Below are 23239 nucleotides of genomic sequence, written 5' to 3' on the forward strand. Positions count from 1 at the left end.
AAGCCGTCCATGCTTGTAGGCGCCACCACTTCCTGTGGCAGTGAATTCCAAGTGTTAATCACTCTTTGGGTGAAGAAGTACTTCCTTTTATCCGTTCTAACCCGACCGCTCAGCAATTTCATGGAGTGCCCACGAGTTCTTGTATTGTGAGAAAGGGAGAAAAGTACCTCTTTCTCTACCTGCTCTATCCCATGCATAATCTTATAAACCTCAATCAAGTCACCCCTCAGCCGTCGTTTCTCCAAGCTAAAGAGCCCTAAGCGCTTTAACCTTTCCTCATAGGGAAAGTGTTTATTTATTTGACTTATACCCCCGCCCTTCCCGTTGAAGCAAGGGAGGCTCCCTAAGCAGTTGGCTCCCTAAGCGCCTTTCCCACCCCACCCTACCCCCCGTATTACACTGTAAAAGACCACCATTATAGGAGCAAGATATAGCCAAAGGCATCTTTTGGAGTTAGCCCACGGAGCATGCAAAAAAGCAAAACTGCGATTGCAGCCAGCTACAGGGCCTAGTAAGAATAGAAAATGAACCCTGCTGGATCAGACCAGGGATGCATCTAGCTGTTAAGAATAAAAAGAAGCCCAGACTGGTTGTAGGGAACACATTCCAGCCAATGTTCCCTCTAAGCTGTGGAGTCTTGTGAGCAAAAATTCTATTGTGTGAGCTACTGGCATTAAAGTTGTGAGCGAGCAATTTGGTTACTGCATAGATTAGTCTGCTCTGGAGCCCTCCTTCCTGAGCGAAGACAAAAATGTGTGAGCAGGAGGCTAAAGAACTGTGAGCTAGCTCACACTAACTCAGCTTAGAGGGAACACTGATTCCAGCACACACACACACACATGCACAAGATCATGCCCGGAAGCCTCTCAAGAGAGAGAGAGGCTCTCTTTTAAATGAGTGTAAATGATATTTCAAGAAATAGACAGCGACTCAATGCAACATGAAAATATCTGATTTCTATTGGTGACAAAGTCACATGCACTTCCAACGACTACTGTGGTTTGTTGCCGACGTTCATAATGGAGGGAAATGCTAACTTTCCGTTAGAGCTTTGTGAAGATAAAGATGCAATTTGTTTCCTATTCCAGTTCACAGACCCCCCTGAAATCTATCCCAGGTTAAGAACTCCTGCTGCAGAGAAAGCGGCAGTCGGTGTTTAAAATACTTCCATCACCGGAGCAAAATATGGCCAAATGTGTCTTTGTGGGTTCAACTGTGGAGAATGTAAAAAAACCCCAAAAAACCTGCGAGTGCAGCAAGCTACAAGGGCCAGTTAGAACTGGGAATGAACCCTCCTGGATCAGACCAGGGGTTTGTCTAGTGTTAAGAATAAAAAGAAACCTAGGATGGTTGTGGGGAGATCTGACCCAGAAACCTATCTTCCAGTGATCCCTCCAGACAGATCTTCCTCCTTCACTTCCCTTTACACATACTTTCTTTCACCTCCCCTACTCTTACCCAGCAGCTGTGGATAAAATCCTAAACTCACCTTTCCGGCAGATGTACAAAAGTCAAATTCTCCCTCCAGCGGGGGGAAACAAGAACGAAGAGAGGCCCTGTGGAACTGCATATCCCATAAATTTCCATCTTCCTCCCAAGGAAAAACCTGGACACCTAGAAAAGGCAGGGTTGATCTCTCCAGTGCTCGCAAGGCCTTCTGGGAAATGTAGTTCCCTGCAACAGCAACACCCAAACAGAATTAAAAAACTGAAGTATTGGGGAACACAGAATACAAGATTTCTTTGCTCATTTGTTGCTTTGTGGGGCAGCTTCCTGTGTGCATGAATAAATCTTTTTTCTTGCTTTTTGAAAACCCCTGCTCCAGTGATCTCTCTTCTCTTCAGGCTCAATACATAACTTACCTCACAGCAGCAACCCAAAGCATTTACACCCACTACCCCATGAACATCTTGTCACTGAGGGGAAGTCTTATACCACGAGAACAAAAAGGAAAAAGTGTGGAAGTGCATTCTAAAATGCACGCGAGACAAAGAAGAAGAAGAAGAGGAGATTGGATTTATACCCCGCCCTTCACTTGGAGTCTCAGAGTGGCTCACAAACTCCTTTCCCTTCCCCTCCCCACAACAGACACCCTGGTGGGTGGTGCTGAGAGAACTCTGACACAGACTGCTCTTTTTTTCAAGGACAGCTGTGCCAGAGCTTGTGACTGACCCAAGGTCACATCAGCAGGTCCAAGTGGAGGAGTGGGGAATCAAACCCGGTTCTCCCAGATTAGAGTCCGCACACTTAACCACTACACCAAACTGGCTCTCACAAAGGAAAATCCCACCTGCCCCCGCTCTTCTGTGTTCATAATAAAAAAGAAAAGATCCTTACACAGAGAGGCCACGGCCTCATAATTTTCCTTCACCACTTCCCAGAAGAGTTCTCTTTGGTCTCGATCCAGGAGAACCCATTCCTCCTCTGTGAAGAACACAGCCACTTCCTGAAAGGACACTGGGGATCTCTGAAAGAGAGGGAAGAAGAAGAAATTGGATTTATACCCCACTCTTCACTACCCAAAGGAGTCTCAGAGTGGCTTACAATCTCCTTTCCTTTCCCTCCCCACAACAGACACCCTCTGAGGTAGCTGGGGCTGAGAGAGCTCTTTCAAGGACTGCTCCCGAGAGAACAGCTCTGAGAGGACTTGTGACTGACCCAAGGTCATCCAGCGGCCGCATGTGGAGGAGTGGGGAATCAAACCCGGTTCTCCCAGATTAGAGTCCGCACTCCTAACCACTACACCAGTTGCCCAGTTAATCATGGATTCCTGTTCTCGGGGATTCAAGAAAGACACTGAATCCCATTGCCCACTCTATCAAGTAAAAGAATGCCATTCATCAAACTGATGGCAAGGAAAACTGGATTAGTGTTTTCCCCCGAGACTCTGACAGTTATTATATGGGGAAAGTCTCCGAGAAATAAATTCAGAACATGGCACAGAACAGTGCTCCTCTTCGTCCAATTCAATGAAAAAACAAAAGAACCCCAATTAACTGTATACCAGTGTCTACTATAGTGTCCTGCACATTTAACCCCACAATTACATTAACATCGTGACTCCAGACAGCGTTTCCGTTTTAAACGGGGTTTTTCTGCAGAGGCATTCTGCCTTACTCAAAAGCTGCCATCCAGCTTGGTACCTATACACTGGCCCAATGAAGCTCACCATCCTAATATTTATTTATTTCTTAAATTTCTACCCCGCCCTCCCGCCGAAGCAGCTCAGGGCGGCTTACAAACAATTTAAAAGCAACATACAGTTAAAACCAACAATTACACATATAAATACAATACCATAAAATCCCAGCTAATACATCTTGTGGTAAAGTGCTAGTGCGACACTACCAGCGTAGTCAGTTCTTATTGGAACGCTTGGCGGAAGAGCTCCGTTTTAACTGCTCTATGGAACTGCTGGAGGTCCCGTAGAGCTCTGATCTCCTGAGGGAGCTCATTCCACAGCGTTGGTGCCACAAGGGAGAATGCCCTGGTCCTAGTTACCACTAACCTAGCATCCCTAGGCCCAGGGAGGGCCAGATGGTTTTGCGTTCCCAATCGCAGTGCCCTTGGGGGAACATATGGGGAAAGGCGGTCCCTCAGGTAGGCAGGCCCCAGACCATTAAGGGCTTTAAAGGTCAAAACCAACACCTTAAAGCGAATTCGGAATGCTATTAGAAGCCAGTGCAATGACTTTAGCACAGGCTGGATGTGCTCCCGCCCGGGAAGACCCCTCAACAGCCTGGCCACTGCGTTCTGCACCAGCTGCAGCTTCCGGAGTTGCCCCAAGGGCAGCCCCATGTACAGAGCATTGCAGTAGTCTAGCCTCGAGGTGACCATAGCGTGGATCACTGACGCCAGATCATTGCGTTCGAGGAAGGGGACCAACGGCCTAATCAGCCGAAGATGGTAAAAGGCTGCCTTGGCAGTGGCTGCCACCTAGCATTGTCAGGGAGGGATCCAGGAGCACTCCCAAACTCCTGACCCTCGGTGCTGGCACCAACAGCGCCCCACCAAAGGCCGGAAGTGGGGCCGCTAACCCCGGACTGCTCCGATTTAGGCACAGGACCTCCGTCTTCTTTGGATTCAATTTCAGCCGACTCAACCTAAGCCACCCCACCATGTCCTGCAACGCCTGGTCCAGATCTTCCAGGGTAGAGCGAGACTGACCACCCAACAACAGATAGAGCTGGGTGTCATCTGCATATTGATGACACCCAAGCCCATACCTCCGGGCAATCTGGTCAAGGGGGCGCATATAGAGGTTAAATAACATTGGGGAGACCACTGCTCCTTGGGAGGAGGAGGAGGAGGAGGAGGAGGAAAACGGCTCTTTTCCAAGGACAGCTGTGCCAGAGCTTGCGACTGACTCAAGGTCACATCAGCAGGTGCAAGTGGAGGAGTGGGGAATCAAACCCGGTTCTCCCAGATTAGGGTCCGCACACTTAACCACTACACCAAACTGACCAGCGGGTGCCTTCAGGACTGCTTCTCCCCAAGTGCCACCCTTTGTCCCCGACCCTGGAGAAAGGAGACAAGCCATTGCAAGGCAAGCCCCTGAATCCCCACGTCAGCGAGGTGGTGGGCGAGTAGCTGATGATCAGCCATGTCGAACGCCGCCAACAGATCTAACAACAGCAGCACTGCCTTCCCGCCCCGATCCAGATGCCTCCAGAGGTCATCTGTGAGGGCGACCAGTGCTGTCTCTGTCCCGTAACCCGGGTGGAAGCCAGGCTGGAAGAGATCCAGCATGGAAGTGTCATCCAGAAAGCTCTGGATAAACCCAAGGCCTACTCAATCTCAGAGCGTTGTAGAACTAGGGGCTTCAAAGGCAAGAGTTGTAGGGCACAAAACCCCCAGCACAAACCTGCTACCTCAGAGACCTTTCCGGGAATTCGTGCCTGTGGAATGACAGCAGTGTGTGCAAAATGTCCTTGAACTGCAAAGAAGCTACAAAATCATCTCAACAGATTTTGGATGTCACCGAATAAAAATGCCTTCAAGCAATGGTAAATATCTTGCAGAAAAATTACTGAAGTGTTGGGGGGTGGTATTTATCTACAGTAAAACGAAAGCTAGGAGCCACAAAGTTGGCTTCAGGATGATTGTGGGAACTGCACTGCCAAAAATGAAAGGAACGGAAGCTTCCTGGCCTGGAGGACAACAGAAAATCCCTGTAATATTCTTGAAAAGTACTGAGGCTGGAGACTCCGCATAGTGAATCAGCTCCGGTTTTTTGGATTACATTCCAAGACAAAAGACAACCTTGCCGGTCCCTGACCGATTTATATGCTAACTCCACACCATTACCGGCGTGATAGGTTCTATTTACAAGTCTATGCATTCTATAGGTCTACTCTTGGATCCGGGCGGCCCCATTGGTGCACCCTAGGATCCGAGGTGGCTATCGTCTTTGGACCGAAGGTCGACTGTAGTTTGACGGCATGGCTAGGCTAGCGCTGCCGTGGCCATCTTCTTTTCCCGGAATACGTAACAATTTTGCAGTGGGAGTGATGGTTTACTCCCGAGAAGCCAGGCAGGTGGAGGCGGCACAGGCAGGGAAGGTGCAGATGCTGCCCTCCTTCACAAAACAAACCTTCAGACCAGTTAGCAACACAGAGATCTTCTCGAGGACGATGCTCATTGGGATGGTTCGCCGGCGAAAGCAACAGGATGTACTGAAAATACAGTTTAAATACCAAAACATGGCCAAACGCCTCTACGGGGGTTAACATGCAAAAAAGAACAGCGCGAGGGCAGCCAGCTAAGGGGGCCAGTAAGCACAGTAAGCATTCCGTGCGCCTTGGTGTTTAGTCATGCCGGCCACATGACCACGGAACCGTCTACGGACAGCGCTGGCTCTTCGGCTTTGAAACGGAGATGAGCACCGCAACCCCAGAGTCGGATTCGACTGGCTTTCGAGCAAGGGAACCTTTACCTTTAAGCACAGACAAGGAGCCCTTCTGGATGAAACCGGGGGTCCACCTAAATTTTACAAATAAAATAAGCCCACTCGGGTTGCAGGAAACACATTCGAGGGGGTGAAAAATGAACCACCAGCACCACCCCGCGCACAGATCTTGTCCGGGGAACACGCCGCCGCCGCCCCTCCCATTCACACGTATTTTCTCTCCTCTCTCCGCTATTCTTGCACAAGACCTCTTCTAGGAAATCCTACACTCACCTTTCCTGCAGAGGTGCAGAAGCCAAATTCCCGTTCCAGCGGAGAAAAATGAGAAAGAAGAGAAGCCCCGAGGAATTCCATGTTCCCCAAACGTCCTTCCCCACCTCCATAAGAAAACGCCCCCTTCAACGCCTGCGTGCAAGGCCTTTTGGGAAATGTAGTTCCCTACAACAACCAGACCCAGACGAAAGAACAGAAGTACAGGGGAAGAGGAGGTTTCTCCCTTCTTCGGTGGCTCTGTGGGGCAGCTTCCCATGACAGCCCCACTGCATGAGAGGCCAGCTGGAGACATCCTGAAAAAGAGACAGAAGGTGATGGGGGGAGAACCCTTTTCTGCCCTTAGGGCACTTTCCCCGGCACTGACCTATTAAGGGGACTGAAAGATATTCCAAGAGAGGGCAGGAAACATGCCCCATTTCGCTCTCCTTCTCGTAAATGACGGGGCCTTGAGGGCAGAGGAAGGTCTGCCTCAAAAACAGGGCAGGAGAGAACATTTCCTCCCCACCTAAGCAGAGTGGGGGTCCTTTCTGCTCCTGCTGGGGAAAGAGGAGAGGCAGAGCCCGGAAGGGCCTCTTCTTTGGGCTCTGAAATGGGTATGTTATCCTGGAAAGGGAGAGAGGAAATTTATTGGTCATTTTCACCTCCTCCCCATGATCCTTTGTTGTTGTTCGGCCGCACAGTCGAGTCCAACTCTTCGCGACCAGTGTTCCCTCTAAGCTGAATTAGTGTGAGCTAGCTCAGTTTTTTTAGCCCCCGACTCATAGATTTTTGAGTCAGCTCAGGTAGGATGGCTCCAGAGCAAACTAATTTATGCAGTGGCCCAATCGCTCGCTCACAACTTTAATGCCAGGAGCTCGCAAAGTAGAATTTTTGCTCACAAGACTCCACAGCCTAGAGGGAGCATTGTTTGCGACCCCAACTTATCTCCTCTGATAGCAGAGTTGGTGTCCCCCTGCCCATCCCTACGCAAGCCAAACACGCCTAGCCAGGATGGCTGCTGCTTCTTGTATTGGCTTTCCATTTGCATAGTAAGGGACTTCAAACATACCAGGCAGATCGCCTAGACAGGAAGGAAAACGCTGGTTTCTCCCTTCACGGAGCAAGAGGGCTGGGAGGATGTGCGGCCAAGGAGTCCTCTCAGGAGCTGGGCAAGGAGAAGGTGCCCGGTCTTCCTTCTGCCCATGGCCGCTGGGCACCTTAACGACACAGTTAAATCCTAATCCATAGTTGCAGGATTAACCCATACCTCCGAGAGCTAAAGCGGCTTGCTCCAACTAACACAAAAGAACAGAAAAGCTAACTCTTTAAAGTCTTAAAATCCGGACAGGCTGGGGACCAGTGTTCCCTCTAAGCTGAGTTAGAGTGAGCTAGCTCACAGTTTTTCAGCCTCCGGCTCACATATTTTTGTCTTTGCTCAGGAAGGATGGCTCCAGAGCAAACTAATTTATGTAGTAGCCAAATCACTTGCTCACAGATTTTATGCCAGTAGCTTTTGTTGTTGTTGTTCAGTCACACAGTCAAGTCCGACTCTTCGCGACCCCATGGACCAGCTCCTGCCAGGCCCTCCTGTCTTCCGCCGTCCTCTGAAGTTGGCTCAGTTTCATGTTCGTTGCATCTATGATGACACTGTCTAACCATCTCATCCTTTGCCGTCCCCGTCTTCTTTGACCTTCAATCTTTCCCAGCATCAGGGTCTTCTCCAGTGAGTGCTCCCTTCTCATTTGGTGGCCAAAGTAGCTTACAAAGTAGAATTTTTGCTCACAGGCCTCCACAGCTTAGAGGGAACATTGCTGGGGACCCTTCTAGCCAATCCAAAACTCACATTAACAAAGTTATCTTGACATGGATCTGTGACAGACAACAGGTGATTCCATTTGCGACAGGATGCTTCTCTCTGACGTGTAAAATAAGCATCAGCAGAAAGAGCGAGGTGCGGTGTTCAGGGACCAAATGGCGGGGCTCCGTTTGGCCTGTTATTCAAAGGCACGGACTTTCCCATGACAGCAGCCAGATGTTTCCCTTTCGATCTCTTCAACCCACCTGCAGGCCCAGATCTTTAATGTGAAGCCTTAACCAAAGTTTAGTTCTATGTCTAAGAAAAGAACAAGAAATTGCTTGGAGGTCCAATACCTTCACACCAGGAAACTCATAATTTCTCATCCTGGACTCACCCTGAGTTACTTAAGTCCTTGAAATTCTGTTGTGCTGGCTCCTATAACTGTTGCTGCTCTTCATCCCAAAACTATGCACTCTTACCCTCTCCGCTCACACGGAGGCTGCCAACTTCATGTTCTTTCTCTGGGATTCTGGGACATTTACTTGCCACACTGGAGCACCTGTCCACTGCTTTACCTTATTTTCCCCTCCTCTCAACCTGTGGGTCATTGAAACATAAGAACATAAGAGAACATAAGAGAAGCCAATGTTGGATCAGGCCAAAGGCCCATCCAGTCCAACACTCTGTCACACGGTGGCCAAAAATACCAGGTGCCATCAGGAGGTCCATCAGTGAGGCCAGGACACTAGAAGCTCTCTCACGCCCCCAAAGCACCAAGAATATAAACAATGTACTAGAATTTGAGGTGATTTTGGTATCCTGGGACTCTGAGCTTTAGAGAAAAGGGAACAGAAGATAACAGGAATAGAAGAAGAAGAGATTGGATTTATACCCCGCCCTTCACAACCCAAAGGAGTCTCAGAGCGGCTTACAAACTCCTTTCCCTTCCCCTCCCCACAACAGACACCCTGTGAGGTAGGTGGGGCTGAGAGAGCTCTGACAGAAACTGCTCTTTTTTCAAGAACAACTGTGCCAGAACTATGGCTTGCCCAAGGTCATCCAGCAGCTGCAAGTGGAGTGGGGAATCAAACCCGGTTCTCCCAGATTAGTTAATTTATTTATTAACTAAATAAACAAATATTGAAATAATTTATTATAGATGACTGAGTGTGGGCCTGGACCAGAGACTGAGAGCTCTATGCCCCAGCACAGAGTGAAGATTCATTCCACCTTGCTTTCACAGATAGAACTTTTATAATTTTATAGTCATTCCCCCCCCCTCTTAATTTGTTCATTTGTATAAATTAAAATGTTTTTTTCATTATGGCTTAAATAGCTGGACCATGAACAACTTCGATTGGCGAGATGATTTCCGATGGTCCTAATCGATTCCAGAAATCAACAGAGACGTTATCTGATGAATGAAACTGGCCCTACTTCTTGTGAGTGTTAATAAAAATTAATAACACTTTAAAAATATTAGAAAGGACTCACCCAATCATTATTCCAAATAATCTTTTTTCTCCCTGACCCGTCCCCCCCCCCCCCCCCCTTACTAAAAAAGCAGCGAAACCACTTTTGTTACAAAGGCTAGATCTGACATAAATTGTGATTTTATGTAAGCCGCCCTGAGCCGGCCTCGGCTGGGAGGGCGGGATACAAGTTGGAAAAATAAATCAATAAATAAAGCAGCATTTTGTGAGACCAGGCCATGCGTGTCATAAAATGTAATGCCAGGTACCAGATATACATACACTTCATAAAGGACACAGACAAACACAATTAACTATATTATTTTTTTACTTACAAACATGTTTAAACATTTAGGACTCCTGCAATAGTTCGTTTAGCAGTCTCTCATAACTGACATGTCTTGCTCTGAATTATTGCATCCAAATCTGGAGACAATGTCTGTGCTGTAGCAATCTTGAGTATGCTGCTCAGGTCTGCCTCTGTAAGCTGTGAACCTACTTTCGGTTTATTGACATTCACTACAGAAAAGAGCTGTTCATAGATGTCCGTTGTCCCAAACATGGACAGGATTTTAGAAGCAAAAGACTGAAGTTGGGGGTAATTATGACCCAAATACTGGTAAAATCTGCTAAGGCCAACTTCAGAAAGCTTATCCTTCAGTTCAGTATCGCACTGCAGATCAGTTATTTCCTTCTGGAGCTCCTCTGGAACCTCACGGACATTCACCGAAAACGGATTACGGAAAATCCGAAAGTCTTTCTGTAGGTTTCGGAAGTCAGAAAACCTTTCTTGGAATTCATTTCGGAGCTCAGAAATTTTTCTCCTGTACTTCTCTGTGGATATAGGATCACTAGACAGAGATTTCATGGTGGGGAAGTGCACCAAGTTGTTTTCTTGAAGTTGCTTTTCCCAAAGCTGAAGCTTCATCTCAAAGGCACAAATGCTGTCGTAAAATTCTGTCACGACTTTGTTTCGACCCTGCATCTTTGTGCTGAGACAGTTCAGGTGTTCCGTGATATCTACCATAAAAGCAAGATCTTGAAGCCATTCCTTATCTTGTAATTCAGGGACAGCCTTTCCTTGCTTATCCATAAATACTTGTATTTCACTTCGGAGTTCGTAGAAGCATTTCAGGAGAGCTCCACGACTTAACCCCTGGACTTCAGTGTGATATGGTACCCCTTGTCTGATAACGCTTTCCTCCATAAGACTGTTCAATTGCGTATGGTCGAGACCTCTGGCTTGAATAAAATTAACAGTTTCTATGACCACACTCGTCACATTATCCATCTTCATTGTTTTGCTGCACAGAGTTTCCTGGTGCAAAATGCAATGGAAATGGAAAAACTGATGTTGTGGGTTGGCCGATACCAATTTTTCTTTGAGCTTTGCGGCAACTCCAGCTTTGCCCTCCACCACCTGTAGTGCCCCATCTGTGGCCAGACTCACCGCTTTTGTCCAGTCGGCACCAATTTTATCCAGAGCTCCTACCAAGTTCTCGAAGATGTCATCACCCGTGGTTGTGTCTTTGACAGGAACGATTTCTACAAATTCTTCTGTGACATTTATTTCCTGATCAACTCCACGAATAAAGATTGCAAGTTGGGCTACATCAGTTACATCCGTGCTTTCATCTATCGCAACTGAAAATGCAATAAAGGACTTCGCCTTTTCTGTAAGCTGGGTGTGAAGGTTCTCAGATAAGTCACAAATTCTCTCTGCAACCATGTCTCTTGAGAGACTTATGTCAGCAAAAACCTGCTGCTGATCTGGACAGACTGCTTCTGCAGCCATGATCATACACTTTTTAACAAGCTCCCCTTCTGAAAAGGGCCTCGATGACACGGCTAGCTCACGTGCAATCATATAGCTCGCCTTAACTGCCGCTTCATGCATTTGATACAACTTTTTGAAAAGGGCTTCATGTTCTTTCAATGACTGCTCCAACTCGGAAACTTTCTCCTCTCGCACTTCTCCATCGTATTGGTCATACTCCCCAGCATGATAACTTTCATAGTGTCGCCGAACGTTGTACTTTTTAGGGACAGATATCTGCTGTGAGCAAATCAGGCAAGTGGGTTTCCCATTCTGCTCCACAGAAAAATAAAGGTATCTCCATTTTTCTTGAACAACACGACCCTCCGCGTCGACTTTTCTCTTCTTGGCTAATGCGGAGATGGCCAGTGACTCCCCAAACCACAAACGTGCAAAGTCAATGCTGCAAGGGAAAGGGAGGTGGTTAAAAAACGGTTCGTACAAATTCATAGCAGCCAGGCTCTTTGAATTTAGCTGTAATTGTGCTTTGTTCTTAGCTTCAATTGCACGTGGCATGTTATCATTTGGGGGAAGGCTTCCCCTTCCAGTGGCTTGGAAGGGAAGGGGGAGTTTGCTGCTGGGAAAGAGAAGGAGGAAATCCACAGCCGTAGGCAGTGGACCAGAAGGAAGTCTTCTTCTTCCAGGTCCGATAGCTCACACCACTCCCCCCCCAGCTGGCCCAAGATCGCTCTGGATTGGCCGTCCAGCTTAGGAGCCAGGCGCCTCCAGCAGCTGGTGAGCACCAAGCTGATGTGTCCTCGCTGCAAGGCTCCAGGTGCAAAGGAAAGCCCACATGAGTGGACTGGAGAGCCAGCAGTGTAGCACCGGGCAGAAGCCCCTGTGCTTCCCAGAAGAGGGAGCAAAGCCCAGGCCTCTCTTGCTGCTAATGCTATCAACCTAGGCCCCAAGGAAAACATGAAGCACTGGGCATTGTGAGCTTCCCCCCACCCCAGGTTTACTCAGACTGGCAGGGGCTCTCCAGGGTCTTAGGTTGAGGTCTTTCTCATAAGCCACAGCCTGGTCCTTTTAACTGGAGGTGCCAGGGATTTAACCCGGGACCCTCTGCACGGTAATAACCACTACACCAAACTGGTGTAGCACCAGGCAGAAGCCCCTGCGCTTCCCAGAAGGGGGAGCGAAGCCCAGGCCTCTCTCGCTGCTAATGCTATCAACCTAGACCCCAAGGAAAACATGAAGCACTGGGCATTGCGAGCTTTCCCCCCACCACCACCACCCCGGGTTTACTCAGACTGGCAGGGGCTCTCCAGGGTCTTAGGTTGAGGTCTTTCTCATAAGCCACAGCCTGGTCCTTTTAACTGGAGGTGCCAGGGATTTAACTCGGGACCCCTCTGCACGGTAAGCAGAGGCTCTTCCATTGAGCCACGACCCCTCTCCCCCAATCTAAAGTCAACACTTTTGGACTACATCCCCAGGGGTGGGTGGAGGGGGTGGCACATGAGAGAATGGGAAGAAACCCTTCCAAGAGGCACAAGCGAGTACAGAGACTCCAGGAGGGAAGCAAAGGGCACACAATAAAAGGCAGATGGAATATAAAAACCGCAACAACCCCCCGCCCGTCGTGCAGCCATCCGAGCCAAAAGGAAAGGGCTGGCGTGCCAGTGACTGAATGGGAAGAGGCCGCTGTCCCCGCAGAGGCGGAGGCGGCATCCTTTAACCGGGGCTGAACCGAGGGACGACTTGCCCTGAGGCAAACCCAGCCCTGATGCCCAAAGACCAGAATGCCTCCGAGTGCCTACGGAGGACCCGGCACAAGCGAGTACAGAGACTCCAGGAGTGACGTAAAGGGCACACAATAGAAGGCAGATGGAATATAAAAACCACAACAACCCCCCGCCCATCGTGCAACCATCCAAGCAAATAGGAAAAGGGCTGGCGTGCCAGGGACTGAATGGGAAGAGGCCGCTGTCCCTGCAGAGGTGGCCTCCTTTAACCGGGGCTGAACCGAGGGACGACTTGCCCTGAGGCAAGCCCAGCCCTGATGCCCAAAGACCAGAATGCCTCCGAGTGCCTACGGAGGACCCTCCTGTCGCATGTCTGACCTGGATGGCTCTAGACCGAGCCCTGTGAGGAAAGGCTGAGGGACTTGGGAATGTTCAGTCTGGAGGAGGCTGGGGGGGTGGGACAGGGTTGCTCTCTTTAAGTATTTGGCTGAACTGCAGGCTGTGGAAGGTCAGTAGTTCAGCAGTTCGAGACCCGGGTGCCGCATGATGGAGTGAGCTCCCATCTCTAGTTCCAGCTCCAGTCCAAAAGCAAGAAATTGCAAGTAGAAAAATAGGTACCACTTCGGTGGGAAGGTAACTGCGTTCCGTGCGCCTTGGTGTTTAGTCATGCCAGCCACGTGACCACGGAAACGTCTTCGGACAACGCTGGCACTTCGGCTTTGAAACGGAGATGAGCACCGCAACCCTAGAGTCGGACTCGACTGGCTTTCGAGCAAGGGAACCTTTACCTTTTACACTTAGAGGAAGGCAGGGAACTGTTCCTGTTGGCAGCAGAGGAGAGGACTCGCAATAATCGGGTGAAATTAAGGGTGGGAAAGTACCCGCTGGATTTTAGGAAAAAACTTTTTTACAGTAAGAGTTTTGCCACAGTGGAATCAGCTGCGGCGGCTGGACAAACACTTGTCAGGGATACTTTGGGCTGATCCTGCACTGAGCAGGGGGTGGGACTAGACGGCCTGTATGGCCCCTTCCAACTTTGTGATTCTAATGATGCTATGATTTTAAGACCAGAGTGCCTGTGAGCACCTACAGAGGGCTTCCCCGTAGCATGCCCCAGGACCAGAGTGCCTCTAAGAGCCTACAAGGGGCTCCCCAGTTGCACACCCCGGCAGTCACGGTGGCTGGCCTTGCCGCTTACCCTTGATGTCATTGGCCAGCTCTTTCCAGGCGGGGGAGACCGCACACAGTGGCCACCCTGGGAGGCGTAGAACTTGACCACCCAGGCGCTGAGGGAGTTCAAGATGCTGGGCTCCGATAGGCCGGTCCCCAGCAGTGCCAGAGGGTCATCAGGCAAGTAGAGGCTGAGGCTGTGCGCCCTGGGCAGTGGCGAGGGCAGGAAGCAGGAGGAGGAGGCGGCGAGCGGGCAGTGGAGGGAGAGCCGCTTCGGCATGAGGAGAGGCAAAAAAGACCAAGGAGAAAAGCCCCCCCCCGACAGAGTGCAGCAAGGCAACGGTGCCCGCCCCCTTCTGCCCTCCTCATTGCTCTGGCACTCTGGGCCTTTCCTTCCATCCTTTCCCTCTTGCCGCCACGGATCTGGCAAAGGCATTTCTGCGCTTTACAATATCTCTCTCCCACCCGCCATTTCATGCTCTCTTTTCAGGCTCGTGCTCAAGCCGTTCCCTGCCAAGCGCAATTTCCTAGCCCACCCCTTCTGCCCTCCTCATGGCTCTGGCACTCTCAGACTTTCCTTTCTCCGCCCCCCCCCCACACACACACACCGTTGCTGCTCCTGAACGAGCATTTTTACACTTCACAGTATCTCTTTCCCACCTGCCATTATCTGCTCACCTTTCAGGCTCGTCTGTCATGCTCTCGGTTGTACCACTTATCGCTTGTACTGCTCCAAGCAATGAGGGGGCAGAACCTGTGTGGGAACAGAGGAGCATGGTTTTTGGCTTCATCCACTTTATTCATGAAGGGTGGGGAGGGGAGAGAGGAGAGGGCCCCAAAGTGCACACTCCCGTCATTAGCTGAAAGTGTGGTTCCCTCCACTTTCCTCCCTCTCACCACTTGCTCACAGGCCAGATTAGACCTTTGGATGGGCAGGTTCCAGCCTGCGGGCCACAGGTTTGACACCCCCCTGGCTTAGCGTGCCTTTCTGAGAGAAGCACTTATCACACTCCAAGCATGTATATGACTTCTCACCTGCATGAATCTTTCGATGTGAAGTTAAGGAGACTTTCTGTGAAAAGCACTTTCCACACTCCAAGCATTTATATGGCTTCTCTCCTGAGTGAATCTTTTGATGTGAAATTAGGCGGCCATTCTGTGAAAAGCACTTTCCACACTCCAAGCACTTATATGGCTTCTCCCTTTTATCAGTCTTTTGATGTGAAGTTAGGCTGCCATTCCAAGAGAAACACTTTACAGTCTCCAAACATTCATATGGCTGCTCCCCCATGTGAACATTTTGCTCTGCAGTTAGGTCACCATCCTGAGAGAAGCAGTTTACATACTCTAAGCATCTGTATGGATTCTCCCCAGTATGAATCTTTTGATGGGCTATTCGCGTGTCATTCCGAGTGAAGCACTTTCCACACTCCAAGCATTTATATGGCTTCTCACCTGTGTGAACCTTCTGATGTGTCCTTAGGTGAATATTCTGAGAGAAGCACTTTCCACACTCCAAGCATTTATATGGCTTTTCCCCTGTGTGAGTCCTTCGATGCCTAGATAGTGAACTACTCCAATCAAAGCTCTTCCCACATTCCAAGCATTTATACCTTTTCCAGCATGTTGTAACATAGGTTTTACCACTGAATTCACAGCTGAACACTTTCTGATTCATGGCACCATTAGGCCTTCTCTTTCTCTTCCCTGTTTCATCTCGGGTTGATTTCTTCTTACTCATCATCTCCCTCATATCTTCAACTGCAAAAAAGAGACAGAAATCCAATAAGAATGAAAAGGTACAAATACCAGTTAACAGGTAAAGTGAGTAATATTTTTTACAAGGATAACCTGGGGCCTGGAAAAACCACAGCAATATTACACCACACCAAGATGTTTTGGAAAAGAAGGAACAGTGACCAAAGGAACTAGGAGGGAATTTCTTGCTTCTGTTGAAGAAATTTACTTTTGAGATCACATTAAAGTTAATATGTTTTCTGGTGTTGATTTAGGGAACACATAAAACAGAACAGGAAAAGAAATGCTTTAAAAATCTTGAATCTTACTGAACTTTTTTATTATATGAAAGTGATAAAATATGGAAGTCCAGAGACTGGAGACATGGACTTTCTTTCTACATGGACTTTCTTTCTACAAACCTGGAAAATGACCCATGCGTGAAGAAAAACCTGGGAAAAGTACGGGGGGGGGGGGGCATACACACTTAAAAACTGTTCAATACTGCAAATCCCAGCGTGAGCTAGTGGTCAGAGTTTCAGACTACAGTCTGGGAGACTCAGATTTGAATCCCCACTCTGCACTGGAAGCAAGCTGGGTGACTTTGGCCCAATCACACACACATACACTCGCTCACAGGGTGGTTAGGATAAAACGGAGAAGCAGAGAATTTTGTAAGCTGCTTTGACCATCACTGAGGAGAAAAGTGGAGTATAAATCAAAAAAAATTCTGTGTAGCTGAGCATGAGCAGCAAGTTAAAAGATCGGTTGGTGAGTGGGTGGTAGAGAAGGAAACATGGAAATTGAAACATGCAGGAGCTGCTAGATGGAGACAAATAGTACAGGGAGGGGAAAACAAGGGACTCCCCACAAGTCCTTGATGGTTCCCCTCTGTGCGACTGTGTCCAGCCCAGCTAGCACCTTGCAACGGGACCCACCCTAATAGTTGGGCTGGCACAGAATAACTGGGCCAGATTTTCCCCACGGGAGGTTGTTGGGGAAGGGAAGGAGGGAAAGGTGAAGGGGGCAGGCAACTATAAGTAGATGGGTTGGTGGGTGGGAATGAGAGGAGACAGAAAAAAGTGAGGATATGGGGGTTGCATGGGATAAGGAATACAGCTCTATGATGACATCCCTCTGCTATCTGCAATGGAAGCAAAAGTCTACTCGTGAAAAGACAGCAAAGGGCCACAGCACAGGCAGGGCGGGTGGAAAACATCTCCCCTCTACAAAACAGACGGGATTCAGGAACTTCCCAGAACTATGAGATCTGTTGTGGTGTAGTGGCTAGAGTCTCTGACCAGGATCTAGGAGACACGGCTTCAAATACCCCAGAACTCTTCCAGGGACGCTTCCCGGATGACCGGGGGCCAGTTACTCTCTCTCAGCCAGACCTAATTCAGAGGGCCATTCTGAGAAAACAGAGGGGAGAACAACATGAGCTGCTTTGTGTCCCCGTAGAGGAGTAAAGCTGCCCAGACTGGGAGGGTGGAAAATATCCCCTCCTTTAAAACAAAGGGGAGGGGGCTGGATCAGTGGCAGAGCCTCTGCTTGGCCTGCAGAAGGTCCCAGGTTCAATCCCCGGCATCTCCAGTTAAAAGGATGAAGCAGGGGGTGATGTGAAAGACCTCTGCCTGAGATCTTGGAGAGCTGCTGCCAGTCTGAGTCGACAAGACTGATTCTGATGGACCACGGGCCTGATTCAGTAGGAGGCAGTATCATGTGTTCCTGTGAAGAATGGGCCCTTGCTATCTATTGGAGGCAGGCAGGTTTAGTGGGCAGAGTGTCTGGCTAGGATTTAGGAGTTCCCAGCTTCAAATCCCCACTTTTGTATTAAACGTTGCTGCCCACTATGAGCCACGCACACCATCTTATGAGGATAAAATAAAAGAATCATACAACCTACTTTGGGTACTGATAACAAAGAAAGGAGAAGAAGAAGAAGAAGAAGAAGAAGAAGAAGAAGAAGAAGAAGAAGAAGAGAGAGATTGGATTTATACCCCGCCCTTCACTTGGAGTCTCAGAGCGGCTTACAAACTCCTTTCCCTTCCCCTCCCCACAACAGACACCCTGTGAGGTGGGTGGGGCTGACACAAACTGCTCTTTTTCAAGGACAGCTGTGCCAGAGCTTGTGACTGACCCAAGGTCACACCAGCAGCTGCAAGTGGAGGAGTGGGGAATCAAACCCGGTTCTCCCAGATTAGAGTCCGCGCAGTTCACCACTACACCAAACAAGAGAGTATATATTTGTTATACACTTAATCTCGCCTACAGCTAGCTAGGAAAGGATGTTCTCTGAAGCTGCTTTGTCCCCTATTAAAGCAAACATTTCCTCAGGGGGCAGAGCTGGTCTTGTAGACACTGGCTTGGGAAATTCCCTGGGGATCTGGGGGTGGAACTGGAAAGTTTGAAGTATTCAAATTAAAAACCATTTGAAAATTATTACAATGCTACATTCCATCCAACTGCAATGTCTCTTTCCAATCTCGATAACCATGCTTGTTTCAGGACATTTTGAAAAAGAATTTCAGCTGCAATAATGGCAAGACAGTGAAAGAGAAGTTAAACTGCATTCAGAAGAAGTTAAGCTGCATCAAGAGGTCTACACCTTCCAACCTTAGAGGATTACTCCTGAGGAAGACTAATGAAATGAGTATAAAGCCGGGTGCTCATAGAGGGTATCATGATGTCAGACTTTTCCTTGAATATGTCAGAATTTCCTAGTTTAATATATATTAAGAGGGGGGGGAAATATTTTTATTTTATTTTATTTTTATTAATCAGATTTATACCCCGCCCTCCCCTGTAGGGCTCAGGGCGGCTTACAGGGCAAGAAATCTTGCAGCGATAAAACATACTATTCCTATATTTAAAACCATATTATACAATTTAAAACCAGTCCCAATACAATTAAAGTGCTCGATGATCTTCAGTTCCAAAACCCCAACAAAGAGGACGGACCATCTCCAGACGTTCCCAGTCGTCATTCAGTGGCTTCAATATTCAGGTGTTAAAGAATTCAGATGTTCCCTTCCTAGGGCCTCTTCCCCATGGTGGTATTATAGGGGGGGGGGGGGGAGGCGGCGGCCCCTACTCGAAAGCCTGGTGGAAGAGCTCCGTCTTGCAGGCCCTGCGGAACTGTATCAAATCCCGCAGGGCCCGGATCTCCTCCGGGAGCTCATTCCACCAGGTAGGGGCCGCCACCGAAAAGGCCCTGGCCCTCGTGTGTGTGTGCTATGTGTGCTACATCGGAAAGAAAGAAGACACCTCTGTAAAAAGAAAACATGCACTGTATGTACAAGAACTGTAATGATATAGCTTACACATAGCGTTATATTCACTTCTAAGAAGTTATGAAACCACTTGTTGTACCAATGTTAATATTATTTACAAAAACCAATAAAAAATATAAATAGACTGACGTAAAAGACATAAAAGGATCTCCAGCTCCAGCACTCTTGACTAAAACATCTTCTTACAAAAAGGAGGCTCTTCATCCAATAGATCTGTTTAACGTCTGTTTACAAAGAACTGGAATAAAAAGTTTTTTTCATTCTATTAAAAAAAAAAGTTTGAATAGATATACATATTGATGTTCACATGAATTATTAAGTGTTATTTTTATCGCAGTGTTTCCTTGTTTCTTGGTGTGCACCTACAACTGTGATCCCTTCCTTGTACTCACCACCCGGAGGTTGGCAACTCTACGCAGCATCGCTCATTCAGTACTGAAACTGCCACTAAGTACCACACTCAGGCATATGTGTAGTGATACAATCTTGAAATCACAGCAAGCTATGAAGTTGGCAAGCAGACTGAGACGGGGGTGGCCTCCCGTGTATAATGACTGGAAATGGAAAGGGGGGTGGGGGTGGGGTTCCTGGAGGTCAGCTGGGCCAGAAGACTCTCGTCAACACCATGGTTTTGGTTAGGGGAATGAGGGGGGTGGGGTGCAGTCTATAATAAATAAGAGATGTATCTGTCTGTCTGCCTTTTTGTGGCAGGCATTGTTCTCCAGGAGGCCGGGCCATGCGTGCCATAAAATGTAACCCAAAGTACTAGAGAGCAGTGTTCCCTCTAAGCTGAGTTAGTGTGAGCTAGCTCATAGTTTTTTAGCCTCTGGCTCACACATTTTTGTCTTCGCCCAGGAAGGAGGGCTCCAGAGCAACACTATTTATGCAGTAGCCAAATCACTTGCTCACATCTTTAATGCCCAGTAGCTCACAAAGTAGGATTTTTGCTCACAAGACTCCACAGCTTAGAGGGAACAGTGCTAGAGAGTACTTTGTGTTACACGCATGGCCCAGCCCAACAAAGTGACATTTGTCAGTTCTGGCCCTCGTAACAAATGAGTTCGACACCCTTGCTCCAGAGGAGGCAGCAAACGAAGATCTCCAAGCAAGAATGGTACTGAAAATACTTAGCATTAGAGGACAAAAATATGGCCAAACAGAACTTCAAGGAGTTAACCCATCGAGGGAAGACGGGTCTTTCCCTTATGAAACAATACCGTAAAAGCACAGAACCATGGTTTTGGTTAGGGGAATGAGGGGGTGGGGTGCAGTCTATAATAAAAAAGAGATGTATCTGTCTGTCTGTCTGTTTGTGGCAGGCATCGTTCTCCAGGAATCAAGACTAGGCATTGGAAAACTGGCCACCAGCTTTAGGATGATCATGGGAGTAGCAACACCCTCACCCCGATTATCCCTGCGGTGTCTGAAACGGAAGCAAAGGTTTACTCATGAGAAGCCAGGAGGCATCACAAACGACGAGGGTGGAGAATATCCCCTCCTGTACAAAACAAAGAGGATTCAGCACCTTCCCTGAGCCATCAGATCCGGTGTGGTGAAGTGCTTAGATTGTCTGACCAGGATATCAGAGACCCAGCATCGAATAAGGGCTCTTTTTGTAGCAGGTACTCCTTTGCATATTAAGCGACACACCCCTAATGTAGCCAATCCTCCAAGAGCTTACAGTAGCTCCTGTAAGAAGAGCTCTGTAAGCTCTTGGAGGATTGGCTACATTAGGGGTGTGTGGCCTAATATGCAAAGGAGTTCCTGCTACAAAAAGAGCCCGGCGGCGGCGGTGGCCGGGACTCTTCCATGGATGCTTCCTGGGTGACCTTGGGCCAGTCACACCGTCTCAGCCAGACCTACCACACCGAATTATTGGGAGGAGAAAACGGAGGAGAAAGGCTGACGTAAGCTGCTTTGGGTCCTCACTGAGGAGGACTATGGAGCAGAAATGAACCAAATACCACTGCTTTTTTGCAATGGATGAGACCGCTACCTGTCTCTGATAAGGAGAAATCATCTTTACAGCACGGACCCATTTTATTCTTTCTGTCTCAGGGGCCTCAAGATCCCCACCTTTGGGAGTTCCTTTTTCCCCTCTGTGGCAAATGAACTTGTAGCCTGGAAATAAAGAGGGTCAAAGGAAGATGCCACCGTCTCCCTTCTCTTCCACGATCATTACAGAAGGGAAAACATCCTTACCCAGAGAGGTGACAGTCTCATAATTGTCGTCCATAACATCCCAGTAGAGTTTTCTTTGGCCTGGATCCAGCAGAGCCCATTCCTCCTCCGTGAAGGTCACGGCTACCTCCTCAAAGGACACTGGGGATATCTGAAAAGAGGAAAATATGGCCCACTTGATCATCTATTCCTGTCCCAGACCATTCAAGAAAGAAAGAAGAATCCCATTGGCCAGTCAACTGCTTAAAGAATGTAATGCATCGATCCGTTGCAAGGAAAGCTGCATTAGTTTCTTTTTCAGCCTCTGATAGTTACACTGAAAGTCTCAAAGAAATATAAACTCAGACCACTGCTAAGAAATGGGCTTTTCCTGACCAATTAAATGTGAAAAAAACAATAGACTGTATAGCTGACATTACACTACCTTGTATGTTAAACCCCAGAAATACACAGAGATTATGCTTTGAGAGGTTCCTGCTTTAAACATTTTTTTTCTGCAGAGGCGTTAAGGTTGCATAAACTGCCCTAATTAAAGTCAATGTGACTTTTGTTCTGCTTTCCTTAACGACCCTATTCCCCCCAGACCGTGTGATTCTTGGGGCTTGGTGCGTGAGAGATGCAGGGCACAAAACACCCAACACAAACCTTTGGGAGACCTTTCCGGATTTTTGAGCCTTGTGGAATGATGGCACAACACCTCCTTCAACTGCTAGTGAGCTACTGCATCATGTCAACAGATTTCGGACTTTTATAGCATAAATGCCTTAAGGCAAACGTTCAGAATTGTGTGTAAGTGCCATCAAGTTGCTTCCGTGGCAACCTGATGAATTAATGTCCTCTAAAATGTTCTATCATTACTTTTGTCTTCTTGATGTTCTGCCCTAATCTTGCTTTAGCACTTCCTGCTTTAACCTCCATCAGGAGCCCTTTCAGGTCTTCACTGTTTTTTTGCCATCAATCTGGTGTTATCTGCCTATCTTCAACTGCTAATGTTCCTTCCACCCGTTTTCACTCCACCATTATCTAAATCCAATCCATCTTTCCTTAGGATATGTTCTGCATATAGATTGAAGAGACAGGGAGATCAAATGCATCTTTTTTGACACCTCAGCCAATACAAAATCCTTCTGATTCTCCATATTCTGTTATAATAATAGCCTCTTGTCTAGAGTACAGGTTGCGTGACTGAACAAAGAGAAAGATACTGCAGAAAAATTACTGCGTTGGGGGAGGGAAATAATTTTTCCCTATAATATCATCATGAGAGCTAGGAGCCTCAAAATTGGCCACCAGCTTCAGCTAAAGAGGAAAAACATTGTGGCCCAGACCAGTGTTCCCTCTAAGCTGAGTTTGTGTGAGCTAGCTCACAGTTTCTTAGCCTCCAGCTCAGCTCAGGAAGGAATGGCTCCAGAGCAAACTAATTTATGCAGTAGCCAAATCGCTTCCTCACAACTTTAATGCCAGTCGCTCACAAAGTAGAATTTTTGCTCACAAGACTCCACAGCTTAGAGGGAGCATTGGCTCAGACTAGCCCCGGAACATTCTTCTGCTATTCTGCAATGGAAGTGATGGTTTACTCCCAAGAAGCCAGGAAGTTGGAGGCAGCACAGACAGGGAGGGTGGAGTACATCCCCTCCTGCACAAAACCTACAGACCAGTTTCCAGTTCAGAGATCTTCTTGAGGTGATGCTCATTGGGATCACTCTCTAGAGCAGGGGTTCTTGACTCTTCTTAGGCCGTGGACCTCTCTGGCAGTTTGGTGAAGCACCTGGACCCCTTCTTAGACTACAATTTTTAAATGAGTGTAAATGATATTTCAAGACATCTGCAGCAACTTAAGGCGATATGAAAATATGCAATTTCTATTAATGACAAAGTCACGGGGACTACGACGCCGACGGTGGTTTGTTGCCGACATTCATTATGGAAG

General features: G+C 48.0%; 1 protein-coding gene across 1 annotated transcript in view; it reads right to left on the minus strand.

Moving 5' to 3' along the window:
- Positions 1-5515: 5515 nt before the first annotated feature.
- LOC107122456 (zinc finger protein 208-like) overlaps positions 5516-23239 on the minus strand; it is a gene marked incomplete at its 5' end in the record, with an annotated part of 108266 nt that continues 90542 nt past the window's right edge. Inside the window, 5 exons of the mRNA XM_015425558.1 lie at positions 5516-5716; positions 9882-11649; positions 14777-14852; positions 15134-15330; positions 15499-15711. Coding sequence (XP_015281044.1) covers positions 5516-5716; positions 9882-11649; positions 14777-14852; positions 15134-15330; positions 15499-15711 — 2455 coding nt within the window. The remainder of the gene's footprint in view (positions 5717-9881; positions 11650-14776; positions 14853-15133; positions 15331-15498; positions 15712-23239) is intronic.

This window comes from Gekko japonicus, unplaced genomic scaffold (genome assembly GCF_001447785.1).
Source record: "Gekko japonicus isolate JY-2015 unplaced genomic scaffold, Gekko_japonicus_V1.1 scaffold729, whole genome shotgun sequence".
NCBI lineage: Eukaryota > Metazoa > Chordata > Lepidosauria > Squamata > Gekkonidae > Gekko > Gekko japonicus.